This window comes from Leucoraja erinacea, chromosome 11 (assembly GCF_028641065.1).
Source record: "Leucoraja erinacea ecotype New England chromosome 11, Leri_hhj_1, whole genome shotgun sequence".
Lineage (NCBI taxonomy): Eukaryota > Metazoa > Chordata > Chondrichthyes > Rajiformes > Rajidae > Leucoraja > Leucoraja erinaceus.
This window is the reverse complement of record NC_073387.1, coordinates 21043826-21062197: the sequence shown is the minus strand read 5'-3', so window position 1 is coordinate 21062197 and position 18372 is coordinate 21043826. Positions and strand designations below refer to the sequence as shown.

Here is an 18372-nt window from a genome sequence, read left to right as displayed (position 1 = left end):
ATCAGAGATTGTCGGGAGAGGGGAGGGTGAAGGTGAAATCCTGCAGGAGGGAGAGCCATTGGTGTAATAAGTGTGCATACAAGGAACTGCAGATGGTGGTTTGCAAAAAGACACAAAGTTCTGGAGCAACTCAACAGGTCAAGCAGCATCTCTGGAGAACGTGGATAGGTGACGTTTCTGGTCGGAACCCTTGTTCAGACTGATTGTGGAGGTGGATAAGGATGCTGGACGAAAGGAGGGGTTCAGGAATGGCCACCAAATGGAAGAAGCTGGTCACAAAGACAATGTACACAGAAAATGCAGACCAAAATACAAACCAACAATGCAATTTGATAGAATATTTCTTTATTTACAATTCAAATCAGAAATTTGATAAAATTACGTTCCAAAGCAAACAAATATTCTATTAAAAAAACAAGATCTCTCGAGAAAAAGGAACACTATTTTATATTGCCATTTTCAAAATAATCCTAGCAACCAGTCTTACCCTCTGGCTTATTTAGCCCTCATGTGCCTGCATTCGAGTCATTTTAAACGACTTCTTACATCAGATTATACAGTCAAAAAATGCAAATGCACGAGGATTCGTTTTCTTACTGCAAACCTTCTGAACAACTACTTTCATTTAGCTTCACGAAACAGACACATGTCACTCACATTCATTTAAGTTCCAGTTCCATTGACAGTGCTAAGGACAAGTAATGCACATTTAATCCTTGCAATTCCAGTGGTGTTGTGACATGCTAAAACAGAAAGAGACTAGCCCTGTTACCGACAAAACACACAGCATCCTTGTGAAAGTTTCCAGCCAGCAATCATTAACCAGCAACCTAACTTGAATACAAATTAAAGTGGACAGTTTATACTCATTATGAAAAATAAAACAGTGGTTTGACAAATAATTTTCTATGTCTATATATATATGTGAACATATAAAAATAGTCCCTGAATAACAAGAGTGAATGAATATCAATCTACAAATGTTACCCCAGGGCAAATATTAGAAGTATATGTTTGCTCATGCCTCGTGTTATTTAGTTGCTGATGAATTTTATTTTCAATTAGATCTAGTTAACAATTAGGTATCTTAACAGGCACTAACAAAATTGATGACATATTTTATTAATATTATGCATTACACTGCAGTGCTGTGATATAGGATGACGGAGCTATGACTTCTTGGGCAGTTTGCATTACTGTATCATCCGATCATGAATAATGCATTTACATTGTAATCACCCCAATACTTATACCAAATCTGCAATAAATGATTTTTAGTTCAGGAAGAGACATGCACCAGGTAGATATGTGCCTATGGAAAGTGAAAGTTATAGTTCAGAGTTCCAACTCCTCCTCCTCCTCCCCCCCCCCCCCCCCCCCCCCCCCCCCCCCCCCCCCCCCCCCCCCCCCCCCCCCCCCCCCCCCCCCCCCCCCCCCCCCCCCCCCCCCCCCCCCCCCCCCCCACCCCCCCCCCCCCCCACCCCCCCCCCCACCCCCCCCCCCCCCCCCCCCCCCCCCCCCCCCCCCCCTCCCCCACCCCCCCCCCCCCCCCCCCCCCCCCCCCCCCCACCCCACAGTGCTGATGAGTTTCAAGGCCACTTGGTACATTTTTCACAGATCTACTCTCAATTGTTGCAAGCTTAAATTTTAGACCATCAAGGTGCTGTGGATTAACATTAATCTCCTTGGAGACGTAACTAGTACCATAGATCAATTTCCTGAACCATGATTTTAAAATGTGAAAGTAACATTCGCAACACTGTGAAGATACTGAATCTCAAATAATATTCAGGGTAATGGGAATGCCTATGATATCCCTTCTGGAGGGCATCAAAGATTCATAATCAGCTGACCAGCAACTTTGACTAAATTAGACATGCTCAGGACTGGAACAAGCAGCGTTTAAATAAAATGCACTTTTGTGAAATAAATGAATGAAGTAAAATAACACTTTGAAGTTGCCAAAACTTTCAATCAATTGGAAAAAGAATGCCTCTGCATATCTTTTAAAGGCAAAACCAAAAATAACTATAGCCAAGGCACCACTTTTATCAGTAACGATGTAAAGTTATCTACATTTGAGGCCAAGATGCAGTAAGTAAATGTGTAAACCTACAGGATTCATATTTAAAAGGAATATACAGCTCTGCTCCTTCAAAGAAGAACAATCAGAATGATTACAAACATGTCTAAGGTTCCTTCCTGCCACACCCAGCTGTATCACCAATACAAGTTTTGAAACATTCATGCAGATTAATTCTTATTTTGATACCACTCATTCTTATGATCACCTCCGTTTCCTAAACGCACCTCAGAACATATTAAATTTCAAGGAGAATTTGAATATTTTGAATAACTTAAATCAATCACAATAATATTTACAGATAAGCTCATAAATTGTTTCAGCAGTACTTTGTCGTCACTCAGTGCAGCTTCTTAATGCAACTCTGGTTTATCCTGTGTCCAGTGTGCAGAGAACTTGGGAGGAAAAAAAGTCACCTCAGTGTAGATGTTTGCCCGGGTAATTGCTTATTCCTAGATGTGGCAAGGTGGCTTGAGTTCTGCCATTGCCAAGCAAACCCCACCACAGCACATGTGAGAGGAATCCATTGGCACAGAAAGGAAGCAGTTCCTATGTAACCTGCACAAAGGCTTATTGCACCCTGAGAAAGCACCATCCTACCACCCCGAAGAATTCCATTGCATAAGGACCTAGACTCTTAATAACAATAGAAGTCAGTACACAGGCAAATGTAAGTTGTACGATTCTTGTCTCCATAAAAAAAGCAAGTGCGTTGGGCATGCTTGTGACAATTATATTGAGCTGTTAGTTGCATAGACAACAACTATCAACTTCCTCCAGATATGGAGATAAAACATGCAGAACAAATAGTACATTCCTTACAGCACCTGATACCCTTGCGCAAACATTTGCTCAAATATTTCTCACAGATATACCATCAGGTTGTTGTAACAATACACAAGCTAGTCCACTATGGAATTCTAAGCCATGCCACCATTAAGTCAGTACATCAAATGGTTATTGTGACTAATTTTGTCCTATTTTGGCTTGTAGGTGCTGGTCTGACTTAAACAGGGTCAAATATATTGACATGTAATTAATAAACTAGCTTTGAGTACCATAGGGTGACCAAGTGCAAGGGGCATGATTTGAATAAGGGAAAAGAAAATATAGAAATGGAAATTCCTGATTCACCAGGATTCTGTAATCTTTACAAGACATTATCTCAGGTGCTGATCATGCATTACAGTGTAAGACTACCTAATCAAGGATCAATACATTGAGAATCAAGCGGAACCAATGAAGTTGTTTCAGTTTGAAAAATATAATGGTGCAAGCCACTGCCCATAAAGTTGATCAAAATGTGAAAGAAATTCCACTTGTATTTGTTCGATATTCTGTGCCTTCATTAGGACTATTATTCAAACCAGTATCTACTTGTGGAATTGTACGAGACAGACAACTAAACTTGCATTGTCAGACATGAGAGCTTCACAACTTAACTATGACTGTTGGGTTAAGAAATTTCTTATGGGTCGGAAACTGGTCTTTCCTTTTCCTGGTGGCTTCTGAGATTTGGAATAGAAACCTGCGATACTTGATTAGTGAATCAAACTTTGTTTGAAAGGTAGAGATCTCTGATGTGTTTATTACATAGGCTTAATCTGAACTGGTGAAAAATCTGCCTATAGTTGTTTATTACTATGAAAGAGAACACATTCAACATTCTTCAGGAATTCTTTAAAAATATTTGCAACATTTTTCTAATCCACCAATTTTTATAAAATAGTGCAAACACAGATTGTTGGTAATTGGAGTTTTGTTCACACTGGTGGAGTGGGTTCTGTGGCCAATATCTGGATGATGACACTGTCAAGAGTTGGAATTAGCCAGTGGAAGTGAGGAGTCAGTTGCTGTTGGCTGCAATACATATCCTCGGCAAAAAAACTAATGTTTTCTCTCAGCCCGATGGCTCAAGTGTGTATGATCCGTAAAATATAGGAAGATTCTCTTAAGCAGTAAGGTTCTTCCTCTTCGGTTTTTTAATAGAAAAAAAATATTTGGGAATTAATTTTATTAGCAGGTGGTGGAAGTCACTTCAAGAGATACATAATGCACAATGGATATTTTCAAAGATATCACATAGAATAAATAAAAACTGGCAGAGCAACTTCACATGGGGATAAGTGCAGTAGTTAATTCCTATGAATCTGAAGACAAGCCCATCTATTGAGACAGATGGATCTCAGCAGGGATTAATCCAGAATAGATACGCCAGTGCATTATTCCAATTGGGACTTCAAAGCCATCGAAATAATTAGCAGCCACTTATTCCTTAGAACTGTGCAATCTGCTTGGGTTAAACACCAATCTCAATTGGAAAGGATATAAATGAGAACATCCATCGAAAAAAAAAAACACCCAGTGATAATATTTTTGTCAAATAATTAAATATAACATTTAGGTCAGCTTCCTACAGTTCCAGTTTCTTTTCGCCACTTTCTAATACACAGGATTTTATGAAGCAGAATTTTGCTGCATCATTTCCTTACGATCAGGAATCACGCAAAGTGTGAATTTAAGGTTTCTGTCCATGGAGGGAGGCATGAGGTCATGGGTCTTGCGGCGGAAGTGCGATCTTTGCAGATAGTCTGACAATTGTGGCTTAAAAACAGATGTTGAATTAACATTTACAATTTGTGTAAACAATCCTCATTCAATATGAAACTTTTCAAACTTGGCAGAATATAAAAGAGGCTATTCATGCTAAGCATAACAAATCCAGCAATGTAGCATAAATCATACTCATTATTTTAATTTTCATATAGAGGGAACTAATAGAAGAATGCGCATTGGAATATAATAGTCCTGTAGAGGCATGGGAATATTAGTACTTTGGATTTCTACCCCAAAGAGATACAAGAAGGATATCTGGAGGAAACTAACGCTTGGATTATTAAAGTTAAATTTCGTGAAGAGGGTCACTCAAAATGGTTTTCAAATAACTTGCTTAAACTAGGTGATTATGATTTAACTATTGAGTTCCAAGGCAGTATCTCTCCCTTTGGCACTAGGACATTTATTATCTCTCCTTCTTTCAATAGTGACATTCCCAACTTGTCATCCCGAGTATGGTGAAAACCAGTAGAAACACAAAACTGTAGATGGTAGTTTATTTATACCAAAAATAGACACAAAGTGCTGGAGTAACTCAGCGGATCATGCAGCATCTCTGGGGAAAAGGCTGGTGATGTTTTGGTTGTGGCCCTTTTCAGACTGGATGGGTCAAAACATTAGCCAGCCTTTTTCTTCAGAGATGCTGCCTGACCCGCTGAGTTACTCCAGCACTTTGTGTCTAACTATGGTGGAAACCACCCCCTTGCTGCGTAACAAGCAGTTCTGTGCAAGGCAAGGAGCAAAAGTGATAAGCAATCTTCGATTTCTGATATGCCTGGCCCACTATGCTAAACGTTTGAGTGAGGGAAAATATACAACAGGAAGGGATAATGAAGAGGCAGTAATACTCAAAACAAAAAGACTTTCTAGCTTACTTTTGAAAATTACTTAATTGATTCCTACTGTGTAACATTCTTACTGTCTTCAATATTAAAAGCATCTTAGCTGTTTTGTTTTAACGTATATATGAGTTAACCCACTGATTCGCACTTTGTTGCATCATAGCACTTACACTGTGTAGGGCATTCATTGCTACATGTTCTATGGTACAAGAATCACCCACAAATCTGAGAATACTGTACAATATTAATAATGATGTGCATAACAAGACCTAGCAAGTAACTTTTAAGTGGCCTGAGGTTGGTGTGCAAATATATATATATTTTAAAATCTCAGTAACTAGTCAAGGATATAACCCATCGATGATGGAAATTAATTGATATGTTTACAATGTGAGAGAATAGAAAATAATCACAGGCAGCCTGCACATGTTAAGACCACCTCCTCAAGACAAAAATCTGCACTGCAGCATTGTCAAAACCAATACTGGAACATGTAATTATGCATTGACATTATTCTGTGCTCTTCCCAACATAAAGAAAGAAAAACACTTGTGCACTCTCAGGCCAGTGCGAATGTTTTCAGATGAGATAAAAGTAGCCTAGAAAAAGAATTCAACTGTAGCACATTCAGGGTTCAGAGTTTAAACAAGCATCATACCAAAAAAAAAAAAATTGGCTTCATGGCACTGCATTGTAAATTCCAGATACTTCCTATGGGTTTAATTGGAGCGAGTGAGAATGTCTTCCAGCATCTCGCCTTGTTCCATTGGTGCCGCGGCATTTTTGTCTTCTGTCATTATCTTCGGCTTCTTAGTCGCGATCTGACCAATTGCATCATCCCCTGTGAGCTCTTTGGCAAGAACAGATGTCATGGCGTTGCCTCTTCGATTGGCTACAGAGGGACAGAAAACAAAGGATGTATTTTTATTTCACTGCAGATTGGCACCCCACAGTTTAAACAATCAGAGATATGACTCCATAGAGATCTCAATATTACAGAACGACACTGGGATCTGTAACGGGTCGAGGAGGGAAAACAATCAGGTTAGTGACAGCTCAGACAACCATGAGGTGACAGATGGTCATCAAAAACCTACAAATGAACTTAACAGTGACAACCCTATTGACCAATGTAAAGTGGGCAATTATCTTCACTGTATGTCTGGTGCCACCATTTGATCTGGGGCACAAGAACATTTAAGGAGTCACACTTGGAACGTGGAGATGTTTCCTCTCTCCAACCTTTATACGCTTCATTATCCATTGCTGCAATTTAATTACTATTGTTTGAGAAATTTAAATGGGGAATATCTAACTTTAGATTAGAGATACAGAATGGAAACAGGCCCTTTGGCCCACCAAGTCGATGTTGACTATTGACTATTCACTAGTTCTATGTTATTTCACTTTTGTATTAACACCCTTCACATGAGGTTCGATGTACAGAGACCAAATAACCTACAATCCCACACGTCCTTGGGATGTGGTAGCACCCGGAGGAAACCCAGTGAGTTCACAAGGAGAACGTGTAAACTCCACACAGGTAGCACCCAAGGTCAGGGTCCAACCTGGGTTTCTTGAGCTGTGGGGTAGCAGCACCACGAGCTCCTCACGTCATTATTTCTCACTTAAAATGCTTTTATGCCTTAGAACAGGCTGATATTATTCACTTCGCGGATGAAGCCTGTCAAGTTAATGGTTGTCTCCTGTCAACATAAATGGATGTTTCTTGTAATCAAGCTGCTTCGTATCTTGGAACAACATGCAGGCATTTTCAAATTGTTACGAGTCACTGTCAGTAAATCATGCTGGGAGGTATAAAGCGAGGAGGGGAGGAGAAACAATGTAAACTTTGGGTGAGCAAAACCACACATCACGCCATTTGGGGAAAATTCTCACCATCCGTGGCTTCCAGAACAAACATTGGATAAAGTCACCATGCTAAACAAAATACTAGAGTAAAATAATATCATACAAAGTCAATTCAAAGCATTAGGGCTTTTATGCAACTTTTCATATTTGATCATTACAGTACCTCATATTTACATCACAGAGGCATTCCAGCCAAAGAGGGCAGAGCTGTGTTATTTAACAATTAACCAAGATAAATTCTGGACATCATTGAGACAGAAATGTTATGGTAAAATCGTGGTGAGCTTTATCAGTGTGGTATTAGCAATTATTCTTGGGTTAATGAGCACAAAACACATACTTGGCAACAATGGGTATATTAAGACCAGACCAGGATTTTAACGTATTAAACCTAGTTCTTAACCTCATTTATATTTACTGACTTATAACATAGACTGATTATGGGATAGTCAAGAATGTAGATGCATGGAAATAACATGTCTAATTAAAAATTAGAAGGACTGGGAATGTGACGGACATAGAAGGGTCTCTTACAACCAACTGCAAAGTAGTAAAGATAACCACAAAAAGCTGAAGTAAATCAGTGGGTCAGGCAGAATCTCTGGAGAAAAGGAATAGGGGACGTTTTGGGTTGAAACCCTTCTTCAGATTCATGTCTGAATTTATGTAGTGATCCTCACTTGTATAGGAGGACTAAAATCAGATTTAATATGTATTTACTCAAGGGATACATTTTCTGATGTCACATCCTTGTCACAATGATCATTTGATAAGATACCGAATAAGAGCTAACGATTTCTCACAATCCTTCCAAACCTATCCCCCTTTGATCCAGCCACAATGTGGAGATACAGGTGCACAACCTTTTATCCGAAGATCCAAATAACGAAAACCTCCGAATAGCGACATTTTTTCGGTCCTTGAAGAAAGGTCCTTGAAAACGTTCACCGAGGGCGGCCCGCAGAGGTGACAGCGGTGACAGTCGGTCCTCGAAGAAAGGGGAACTAAATCCCCATTCATAAAAGAGAAGGTGAGGGTATATTGCGCGGGAGGGTTAATAATTGACAATATGCTGCTACCTGCCAGCTGAGTTAAAAAGTTCCCACGGTAGACTCACGATACACAGTGTATCATGAGTCTTGCGTGGGAACTTTTTAACTCAGCGTGCAGGCAGCAGTAGATTGTCGCTCCCTTCAGTTTCACCCCACCTACACCCCTCTGCTTCCCGGCCATGTGTGTGACCCCTTCCCTCCCCTCTCCAGCTCCCCGCTCATTGCACCGGCGCGGGGGCTTTGTACTGTCTTCACGTCGCGATGCTAGCAGCACAGTGCCAGTCACCGGAGACGTCAGGACCCACGGAACACCGACCCCCAGGCCCACTGCAAGCACGGAGATCCCAGATCAGCAACTCCAGCCCAGCCCCGTTCCAACTCCAGAGGAACACGCTCCCCGTATGGGCAGAAGCTGATGTTGTGCAAGGGGTACGTCTTGTTCTTGGGGTCGCGCAGTTCGGGCTGTGGGCGAACTGCCACTTGTCGCCATAGCGGCCCATCGGAGAGCGGATTCCTCTGGAGTTGGAGGGGGAGGGGGGTATTGTGCTGTTTGATCGCCCACTACTATTCCAGGGACAGGGAGACAGGACGTTCACCGAGGGCGGCCCGCAGAGGTGACAGCGGAACCTCCGGTCGGGCCTTGAAGAAAGGGGAACTAAATCCCCATCCATAAAAGAGAAGGTGAGGGTATATTGCGCGGGAGGGTTAATAATTGACAATATGCTGCTACCTGCCCGCTGAGTTAAAAAGTTCCCACGGTAAAAACGATACACAGTGTATCATGAGTCTTGCGTGGGAACTTTTTAACTCAGCGTGCAGGCAGCAGTAGATTGTCGCTCCCTTCAGTTTCACCCCACCTACACCCCTCTGCTTCCCGGCCATGTGTGTGACCCCTTCCCTCCCCTCTCCAGCTCCCCGCTCATTGCACCGGCGCGGGGGCTTTGCACTGTCTTCACGCCGGCGATGCCAGCATACAATGCCAGTCACCAGAAACGTCAGGACCAACGGGAAACCGACCACCAGGCCCACCGCAAGCACGGAGAACCCAGAGACCCACAGCCAACAGCAGCCCAGCCCCGTTCCAACTACAGAGGAACCTGGGTTGCGGATGACGGGGCGCAGCTCGGGGCGTAGTAGGGGCCCATCGGGGAGCGGGTTCCTGTTGGTCCTGACGTCTCCGGCCACCTGCTATCCTCCGGGAACTGTACTGCCCTTGCAGGAGAGTGGGGTTGTTTGCAGTTGCAGAGGGAGGGGGCAAGGGCGGTACAGTTCCCAGTCTCAGCTCCAGTCCAAGGGGGTGGCCGGAGACGTCAGGACCAACGGGACAGCGACCCCCAGGCCCACTGCAAGCACGGAGATCCCAGAGACCCACAGCCAGCAGCAACTCCAGCCCAGCCCCGCTCCAACTCCAGAGGAACAAGTAGGGGCAGAAGCTGATGGTGTGCAAGGTGTTCTTGGGGTGGCGCAGCTCGGGCTGTGGGCAAACTGCCACTTGTCGCCGTGGCGGCCCATCGGGGAGCGGATTCCTCTGGAGTTGGAGGGGGAGGGGGGTATTGTGCTGTTTGATCGCCCCCTGCTATCCCAGGGACAGGGAGACACAGCGGCTTTTTAGACTGGTGGGCAATCACTTCCAAAGTTCTGCCCACACAGTCAGTACACTCTCCTACACTGCATTTCATACAAACATTTATTCTGCAAGAAAAAACGACATTGAAGACTCAAACTCGCGACCGAGTAACTGCCGGGATCAAGGCGCAAACTCGCGACCTTGCAGATATGAGCCGAACACTCTACCACTGAGCCAGCCATTAAAATCTACGCTAAAAAATTTCCATTCCGAAGACCGACAAATTCTGAATTACGAAAAGTGGCTGGTCCCAAGGCTTTCGGATAAAAGGTTGTGCACTTGTACATGAAAATGGAAACCAAAAAAAGATTGACGCTTAAATTGTCCAATCATCATTTTGGTGCAAGTTTCATTAGGTCTTATATTGGAAATAATTGTAATAGAATGGCAATCAAAGCAAAATGAGTTCCCACATGGCAGACGATGCCTGCATCTCTGCATAGAAACATAGGTGCAGGAGGAGACCATTCGGCCCTTTGAGCCAGCACCGCCATTCATTATGATCATGGCTGATCGTCCCTTATCAATAACCCTTGCCTGCCTTCTCCCCATATCCCTCGACTCCACTAGCCCCCTAGAGCTATATCTAACTCTCTCTTAAATCCATCCAGTGACTTGGCCTCCACTGCCCTCTGTGGCAGGGAATTCCATAAATTCACAACTCTCCGGTTGAAAAAGTTTTTTCTCACCTCAGTCTTAAATTACCTCCCCTTTATTCTAAGACTGTGACCCTTGGTTCTGGACTCGCCCAACATTGGGAACATTTTTCCTGCATCTAGCTTGTCCAGTCCTTTTATAATTTTATATGTTTCTATAAGACCCCCTCATCCTTCTAAACTCCAGTGCCGTCAAACTCCCAAATGCTCGATCATATGTACAGGCTGCAGGCAAGACAGGCATTTATAAGCTGAGGAGAACCCGTGCTTCATTGACTATCTTTCTTACTTTAAGCCAGTCAAGGTACTCAAATTGATATTAGGGCAGTTAACCAGAAGCTAAAAACAAATGTTTTAAGGACTGACCATCTTTCTTACTTTAAGTCAGTCCTTAAAACATTCATTTTTAGCCTAAGTTTCTGGTTAACTGCCCCAATATCAAATTGTGTACTTTGACATCAATTGTTGTTTGCTAGTTACCTTGTGATGTAATATGAGATGTTTAGCTATTTTGATGTTTTGACACACTCAGACATGGGGTAGGTTTGCAAGCTCAAGCATGATATTATTGGTAGATACACATCTGCCAGGGAATGGTAATCCACTGGTGACTATTGATCTATCACTGGTTGTGTTAACTACTCATGACTACAGGTCTGCTACTCGTAACAGTACGCCAAACTATTGGATCTTTCATGATTGCCATTATGATGGTAAACTAATAATGGTAGACTAAATCATTGGTCACTGTCGCCATAATGGAGGAAGATCTGTACTTTTATGAAACTTGAAATATATATATATTTTTAAACATGAATAATGGAATAATGTTATTGGTCATGTACAGCTACAATTAAAAGAAGTATCTGAAAAGGAATTGATAGAAGGATGTAAGCATTGAATTTACTTTAAATCTCAAATTCCTGGTTTCTTCAAATACATTTAACCTCAAAGCTTTATGGTAGGAATACACTTTTAGCATTCAGGAGACTGAGCAAGGGATAAGGAAGAATGCATGTCAGAAAAACAAACCAAATTACAGTAAGGCTGGGAAGGATTTATTGAACATCATAAGATCACAACTGCTGAACAGTTCATCTGTCATTTCAAGAGAATCTATGTTGAAAATGAAAAAGCAAACACGGAGAAATCACCCATGAACATGAGCACTGGAGCTGTTAATATAAAAATAATCAACGCCTCAAAGGTGTAGCGATGATCTTAATAATAGTGAGGGTGCCTGCCAAACTATACCCAGCCCCTTTCGCTTCAGTGTTTATTAACTGGAGATTCAGCCGTATTTTTCAAAGACCCTAGGAGGGTTTAACAGGTGCCAGTGAAGAGGAGTTGGTGGGAACATGTTTCTCAGGGTAGACATAAAGTGCTGGAGTGACTCAGGGGGTCAGGTAGCATCTCTGGAGAAAAGGTATAGCTGATGTTTTGGATCACCCGAAGAGCTGGAGGCAAGGAAAAACCAGGACAATCAGGGCCAGCCACAGATGACCTCAGGCAGGGTGGTGCTCAGGTAAGGCCAATTGTTGACTCAGGAAGATGTGGATCTCAAGAGGGAAACCTTGTGGCGACTGTGGAACTGGTTAAACATCATGTGGAGGAAGTGGGCAATACCCTGCCTGAGGCCCTGGTTTTCTTTGTCTCCAACTATTCATCCCCCCACCACCAATTTCAGACTGAAGAAGGTTGCCAACCTGAAATGTCATGTTTCCTTTTTCTCCAGAGGTGCTGCCTGACCCGCCGAGTTACTCCAGTATTTTGTGCCTATATTGTATATTGTAGGGATAGTCCAAGGGTCTCAAATAAGGGAGATGGTAGGTCAGGACCACTTTCTGGTTGGTGAAGTACCCCACATAAATTTATCACCAACTAGAAAGTGTCCTGACCTACCATCTCTCTTTTTGGAGACCCTTGAACTATCTTTAACCTGAATTAACTGGACTGTATGTTGCACTAAGTGTTATTCCCTGTATCCTGTATTCGCACACTGTGAACGGCTTGGTTATAATCATGTATTGTCTTTCTGCTGACTGGAAAGCATGCAACAAAAATGCTTTTCACTGTACCTCGGTACACGTGACAATAAACAAAACTAAAGCTCTTGAGAATTTTGAGATGGTTCAGTTGCCTGTTGACAGCTGGGAAGAAACTGTCCCAGAATCTGGAATCCATTGGGGTAAACATTACTCGCCGCACTGTGATGAAACCAACTCACAATAAACATTATTAGGTGTGACTAGGGTTCCCTTTCTGGCTCGCAAGCTTTTAGTTATTGTCAGGTGAAGGTGGATAGCCCCTGACAGAAAACCTCTCTGGAGTGGCAATATTTTGGAAGGAACCAACCCATCTCAATGCTGTTTCATTTCTTCAGAAAGGAAAAAACTGCAGGTGTTGGAAAACAAATAAAAATAACAAATGCTGCTCAGGCAGCATCTGTGCTAAGCTTAGTTTAGAGAAACAGTGCGGAAATAGGCTCTTTGGCTCACCCACACTGACCTGTGATCACCTTTACACTATAGTGTTATCCTATACACTAAGGACAATTTACAGAAGCCAATTAACCTACAAACCTGTATGTCTTTGGAATGTAGGAGGAAAAGCGGAATGCGGAGCACCCAGAGAAAAAACACAGGGAAAACGTACAAACAGACAGCACCCGTAGTCAGGATAGAACCCGGGTCTCTGGTGCAGTAAGGCAGCAACTCTACTGCTGCACCACTGTGCCCCCATTCCTCAGAGGACCAAGACTGTTCACAATTAACTTGTTAGTGACCTTGCGGAATGAGAGTCGTGTAGTTCTCATGCTAGTCAAATCAGTGGACATTTTATCACTGGTTACACAAAAAAGCTGGAGAAACTCAGGGGTGCAGCAGCATCTATGGAGCGAAGGAAATAGGCAACGTTTCGGGCCGAAACCCTTCTTCAGACTGATCGGGGGCGGGGACAAGAAAGGGAAAAGGAGGAGGAGCCCGAAGGCTGGGGGATGGGAGGAGACAGCAGGGGGGCTGAGGAAAGGGAGGAGACAGCAAGGACTAACAAAATTGGGAGAATTCGATGTTCATGCCCCCAGGATGCAGACTCCCCAAACGGAATATGAGGTGCTGTTCCTCCAATTTCCGGTGCTGCTCGCTGTGGCCATGGAGGAGACTCAGGACAGAGAGGTCGGAGACGGAGTGGGAGGGGGAGTTGAAGTGCTGAGCCACCGGGAGGTCAGCTTGGTTATTGTGGACCGAGCGGAGGTGTTCGGCGAAACGATCGCCCAACCTCCGCTTGGTCTCACCGATATAGATCTGCTGACATCTAGAGCAGCGGACGCAATAGATGAGGTTGGAAGAGATGCAGGTAATTTTATCACTGAATGTCAGTGTAAATATACATATATTTACAACTGCAGACATTTAGCAGCCTAGATAATGTCAATTGGCTTTTGGGATATAATGTTTCCCCCACAAAATATAAAACTTGAAAATCTGTTATTCCTCCAATTATTTACTCAAACGCTGGCAGGTGGGATTAGTGTAGATGGGACGTGTTGGTGGGTGTGGCAAGTTGGGTCGAAGAGCTTGTTTCCACGCTGTGTGACTATTTCATTATAAATGATCACGCTTTTGAAGCCATAAATGGGTAGACTAGGTTATCTTTCACATAATGAAGAATCCCAGGAGACTTTCAACCCTTAAACTGATTGGGATAGATAGGAACATTTATGTGGGGTACTTGATCCAAATTGCATTCAGTACTTTCAACCTGAAAATGCTCAGCTCTTTGCAAAATAAGATTGCAGAATGTTAATCTGAGAGGCACTGTGCAAAAGAATATTTCACTTTTTCCATTTTCACTTATGGCTCAAATGATGTTCTATAAAAATACATTTCCCAGCATTACTGACAAGGTTAATATTAAGCGATAGGGATCTGGAACAAGCAAGAATTCTCATTTTCCTTTTACCAGGTCACTGTCGTCACTGATATCAGAGAGAGACAGCATTGAGTCTAAAGGAAACAAAGAGACAATGTTAACCATGTGGACAATTTACAATAGACATAGAAGTAGGATGAATTTCCAGAATACAGTGGTTTTGAACAGAAAGGAAAAAAGGAGAGAGGAAACAATCAAATCAATCAGTTGTCATTAATTTGAAAAACTGCATATGTGACACCAAATTAGATCTTAGACAGCCGGCTTCCTGCCATACATGGCCCACAACAACAAAATCATTTAAATGGCTATGCAGGCCGGTAGCCAAAAAATCCATTTGTATTAAATGATACAATATAACACAAACACAATTGGCAAAAGCAAATTATCAACAGATTTTAAAAGACAAAATGCATCAGCTTAATCGCAGGGAATATCTGAAGGAATACCTGCAAATTCTGCTTATGAAATCTAATTCTTAGTTTCTATTTCTGCCCCATCTAATTTTTGTATTTCTCACCATGTGGGCAGTACAGGTTCGCAGGTGTCAGTTAATCTACTGTAAGCCAGCAAAGCGCTCCTGCGACCCAAATAAGGTGCATTGGCATGATAAAGAAGAGTAGAAGCATTTGTCATCTACACTTGGCCGATTTCGAATGCTATCCGTGCTCAGATGTTTTACGTCAGGGCCTTTCTACAGAATGATTGTCACCACAATCAGTCTGAAGAACGGTCCCGATCTGAAACCCGATGTATCTCCATTGTTTACTCATCATGAGAATACTTATGTGTAGAAAGGAACCTCAGATGCTGGTTTAAACTAAGGATAGACACAAAATGCTGGAGTAACTCAGCGGGACAGGCCAAATCTCTGGAGGGAAGGAATGGGTGACATTTCGGGTCCAGACTCTTCTTACTTATCTTGAAAAAAGACTCCAGAATCGTTTTGGTAAAGGTCACGATAAGATTTTTTTCCTTTTTATTTAGCCCTGATTATTAACTGATGTTTCATTCACAAGTGTTACAGTTTTATTCATTCATAAGGGCAGCACAGTGGCACAGCAGTAGAGTTGTTGCCTTACAGTGCCAGAGACCCAGGTTCGATCTTGACTACGGGTGCTGCTGTACGGAGTTTTATGTTCTCACTGTGATCCCGTGGGTTTTCTCCGGGTGCTCCGGTTTCTTCCCATACTCCAAAGATGTACAGGTTTGTAGATTCACTGGCTTCTGTAAATTGTAATTTGTCCCTAGTGTGTAGGATAGTGCTTGTGTATGGGGTGATTGCTGGTCGGCACGGACTCGATGGGCCAAAGGGCCTGTTTCCACGCTGCATGTCAGAAGTCTAATATTAAAATCTAGCGCCAGTGAATAAAGTGAGTTAAAATATTTCACAGTAACAAATTAGAAATAACTCTTCAGGTAAGCTCTGAAAATAATAACATTAAAAAATAAGACCATTGCATCTCCATGAGCTCTGCAATTACTAAGAAATCTGCACATTTAGAACAGAACATAGAATACAGCACAAGAACATGCCCTTCGGTCCACAAGGTCGGTGCCAAACATGATGTCAAGCCCAACTCTTATCTACCGTTACATAATCATAATCTTATATTCCCTGCCCAAAATATCCAAAATATCTTGTAAAAAAAAACCTGCCCCTTCCATCATCTTTAAACTTTGCCCCCTCACCTTTCAAGCTCTAGTATTTGATTTTTCCATCCTGGGGAAAAAAGGTTCAGACTGTCTGGCTGTTTGGATTTAGTGCTCATAAAAATAAACAATTTCAATGAATATTCAATAATTATTGCTCACCAGACACAAAACTAAACACTTACGGCCCTTCAATATTTTTAAGCTGGAGTTTGAACAAATCGTACACTGACTCTCCTAGAATTCATACTAGAATTGATTTCCAAACAAGCTCCACAATTAAGAGTCAAAAGGTTGAAGTCTTTCATTAAATCTTGTGGTTTAGTTTAGTTTCGAGACACAGAGTGGAAACAGGCCCTTCGGCTCACCAAGTCCGCGCCGACCAGTAATCCCTGTAAACTAGCATAATTCTACACACTAGGGCCAATTTACAATCTTTACCAAAGCCAATTAGCCTTCAAACCTGTGCATCTTTGGAGTTTGGGAGGAAATCGTAGCACCTGGAGAAAACACCTTTGGTTATGGGGAGAACGTACAAACTCCGTACAGACTGCACCCGTAGTCAGGATCAGAACCGGGTCTCTAGTGTTGCAAGGCAGCAACTCTACCGCTGCGCCATCGTGCCTTCCTATGAAGATGGAGATGAAGAGCCAAATACGCAAAAATATAACCACGGATAATTTCTGAATTTCTAACAAATGTGCGAGGCCACTTGACAGCTACAGCGAAGGCAAGAATACAAACATGAATGGCCTCTAGCTGCTCAAGGATAGCAGTCCAAAGTGTGATCATGGCACATTTTGAGATATATGGGTTGCTTCACTCTGCACTAATGATTGGTTCAAGCACAAAGCACAATATGTTGGAGAAAATAAAACACAGCTCCTTGTTCTGGTCAATAAAATAGTCTGTTAAATATATTTTTTTATTGATATGTGGTTAAGGGGTGAACTTATAGAGTTGTATAAGATCATGAGAGGAATAGATCAGGCAAATGCACCAAGTCGTTTACCCAGGCAGGGGGAAAGCAAAAACCAGACGACATAGGTTTAAGGCGAGGGGGAAAAGATTTAATAGGAACCTGAGTGGCAACTTTTTTTTACACAAAGGGTGGTAGGCATATGGAACAAGCAGTCAGAGAAGTATTTGAGGCAGGTACTACCACAACGTTTAAAACACATTTGGACAAGCATAGGGATAGGAGAGGTTGAGAGGGATATGGACCATAACGCAGGCAGTTGGGCATGTTAGCTGGGTATGTTGGTTGGCGTGGGCAATTGGGCTGAAGGACCTGTTCCCATGCTGTATGACTATGATTTTTTTTTTCTTGACAAGGCAGTATTAGAACCAAGCACACAAATCAAGTTGTGGTCTACCAGTCTGAAGAAGGGTTCTGACCCAAAATGTCACCTATTCCTTTCCCCCAGAAATGCTGCCTGACCCACTGAGTTACTCCAGCATTTTGCGATTAACGCTTATCAAATGATCTTGGATTTGAGCACAGAATTACAATATCTACTATGACCCAGAATTTGCTTACAATGCTCGTGCATGCTTAAGTAAGAATCCCGAGTTCACTGCAGTTACATTGGGAAAGGTTGTAAGCTCCATAATTGAACTCTTGGCATTTGTCAGTAAAATCTTGGCTTATATAATTTAGTAGACTGAAATATTAATTGCACCAAAACATGTGGGAGATGTTCTAAGAGTAGAGAAATAAAAAGCTGTGCCTATCCATTATGTCAAAGGGGGGGGGGGGGGGGGGGGAAAGCATATTGCTTTGGTTACGCAAAGATGCTCTGAAGCTCTAGTTGTACAAGTTAAATCAAACTATATAAATTCAATGAATTAAATCTGGAATTAAAATTATACTTTAAATAACAGCAACTATGAAACCCAGCTAGCTCACCAATACCCTTTAAGAAAGAACAAGAGTATGTACGCTTTCACCAAGTACACAATGCAATGATAGCAAATGTTATTACAAAGTTCGTCACAAGTGCTGGAGTAACTCAGCAGGTCAGGCAGCAGCTCTGGAAAA

At 42.4% G+C, this 18372-nt stretch overlaps 1 protein-coding gene across 1 annotated transcript in view; it reads right to left on the bottom strand.

The window, feature by feature from the left end:
• Positions 1–5841: 5841 nt before the first annotated feature.
• Positions 5842–18372, bottom strand: part of LOC129701510 (protein diaphanous homolog 1-like) — a 62650-nt gene continuing 50119 nt past the window's right edge. The window contains exon 4 of the mRNA XM_055642741.1: positions 5842–6433. Coding sequence (XP_055498716.1) covers positions 6261–6433 — 173 coding nt within the window. The 3' untranslated portion in view covers positions 5842–6260. The remainder of the gene's footprint in view (positions 6434–18372) is intronic.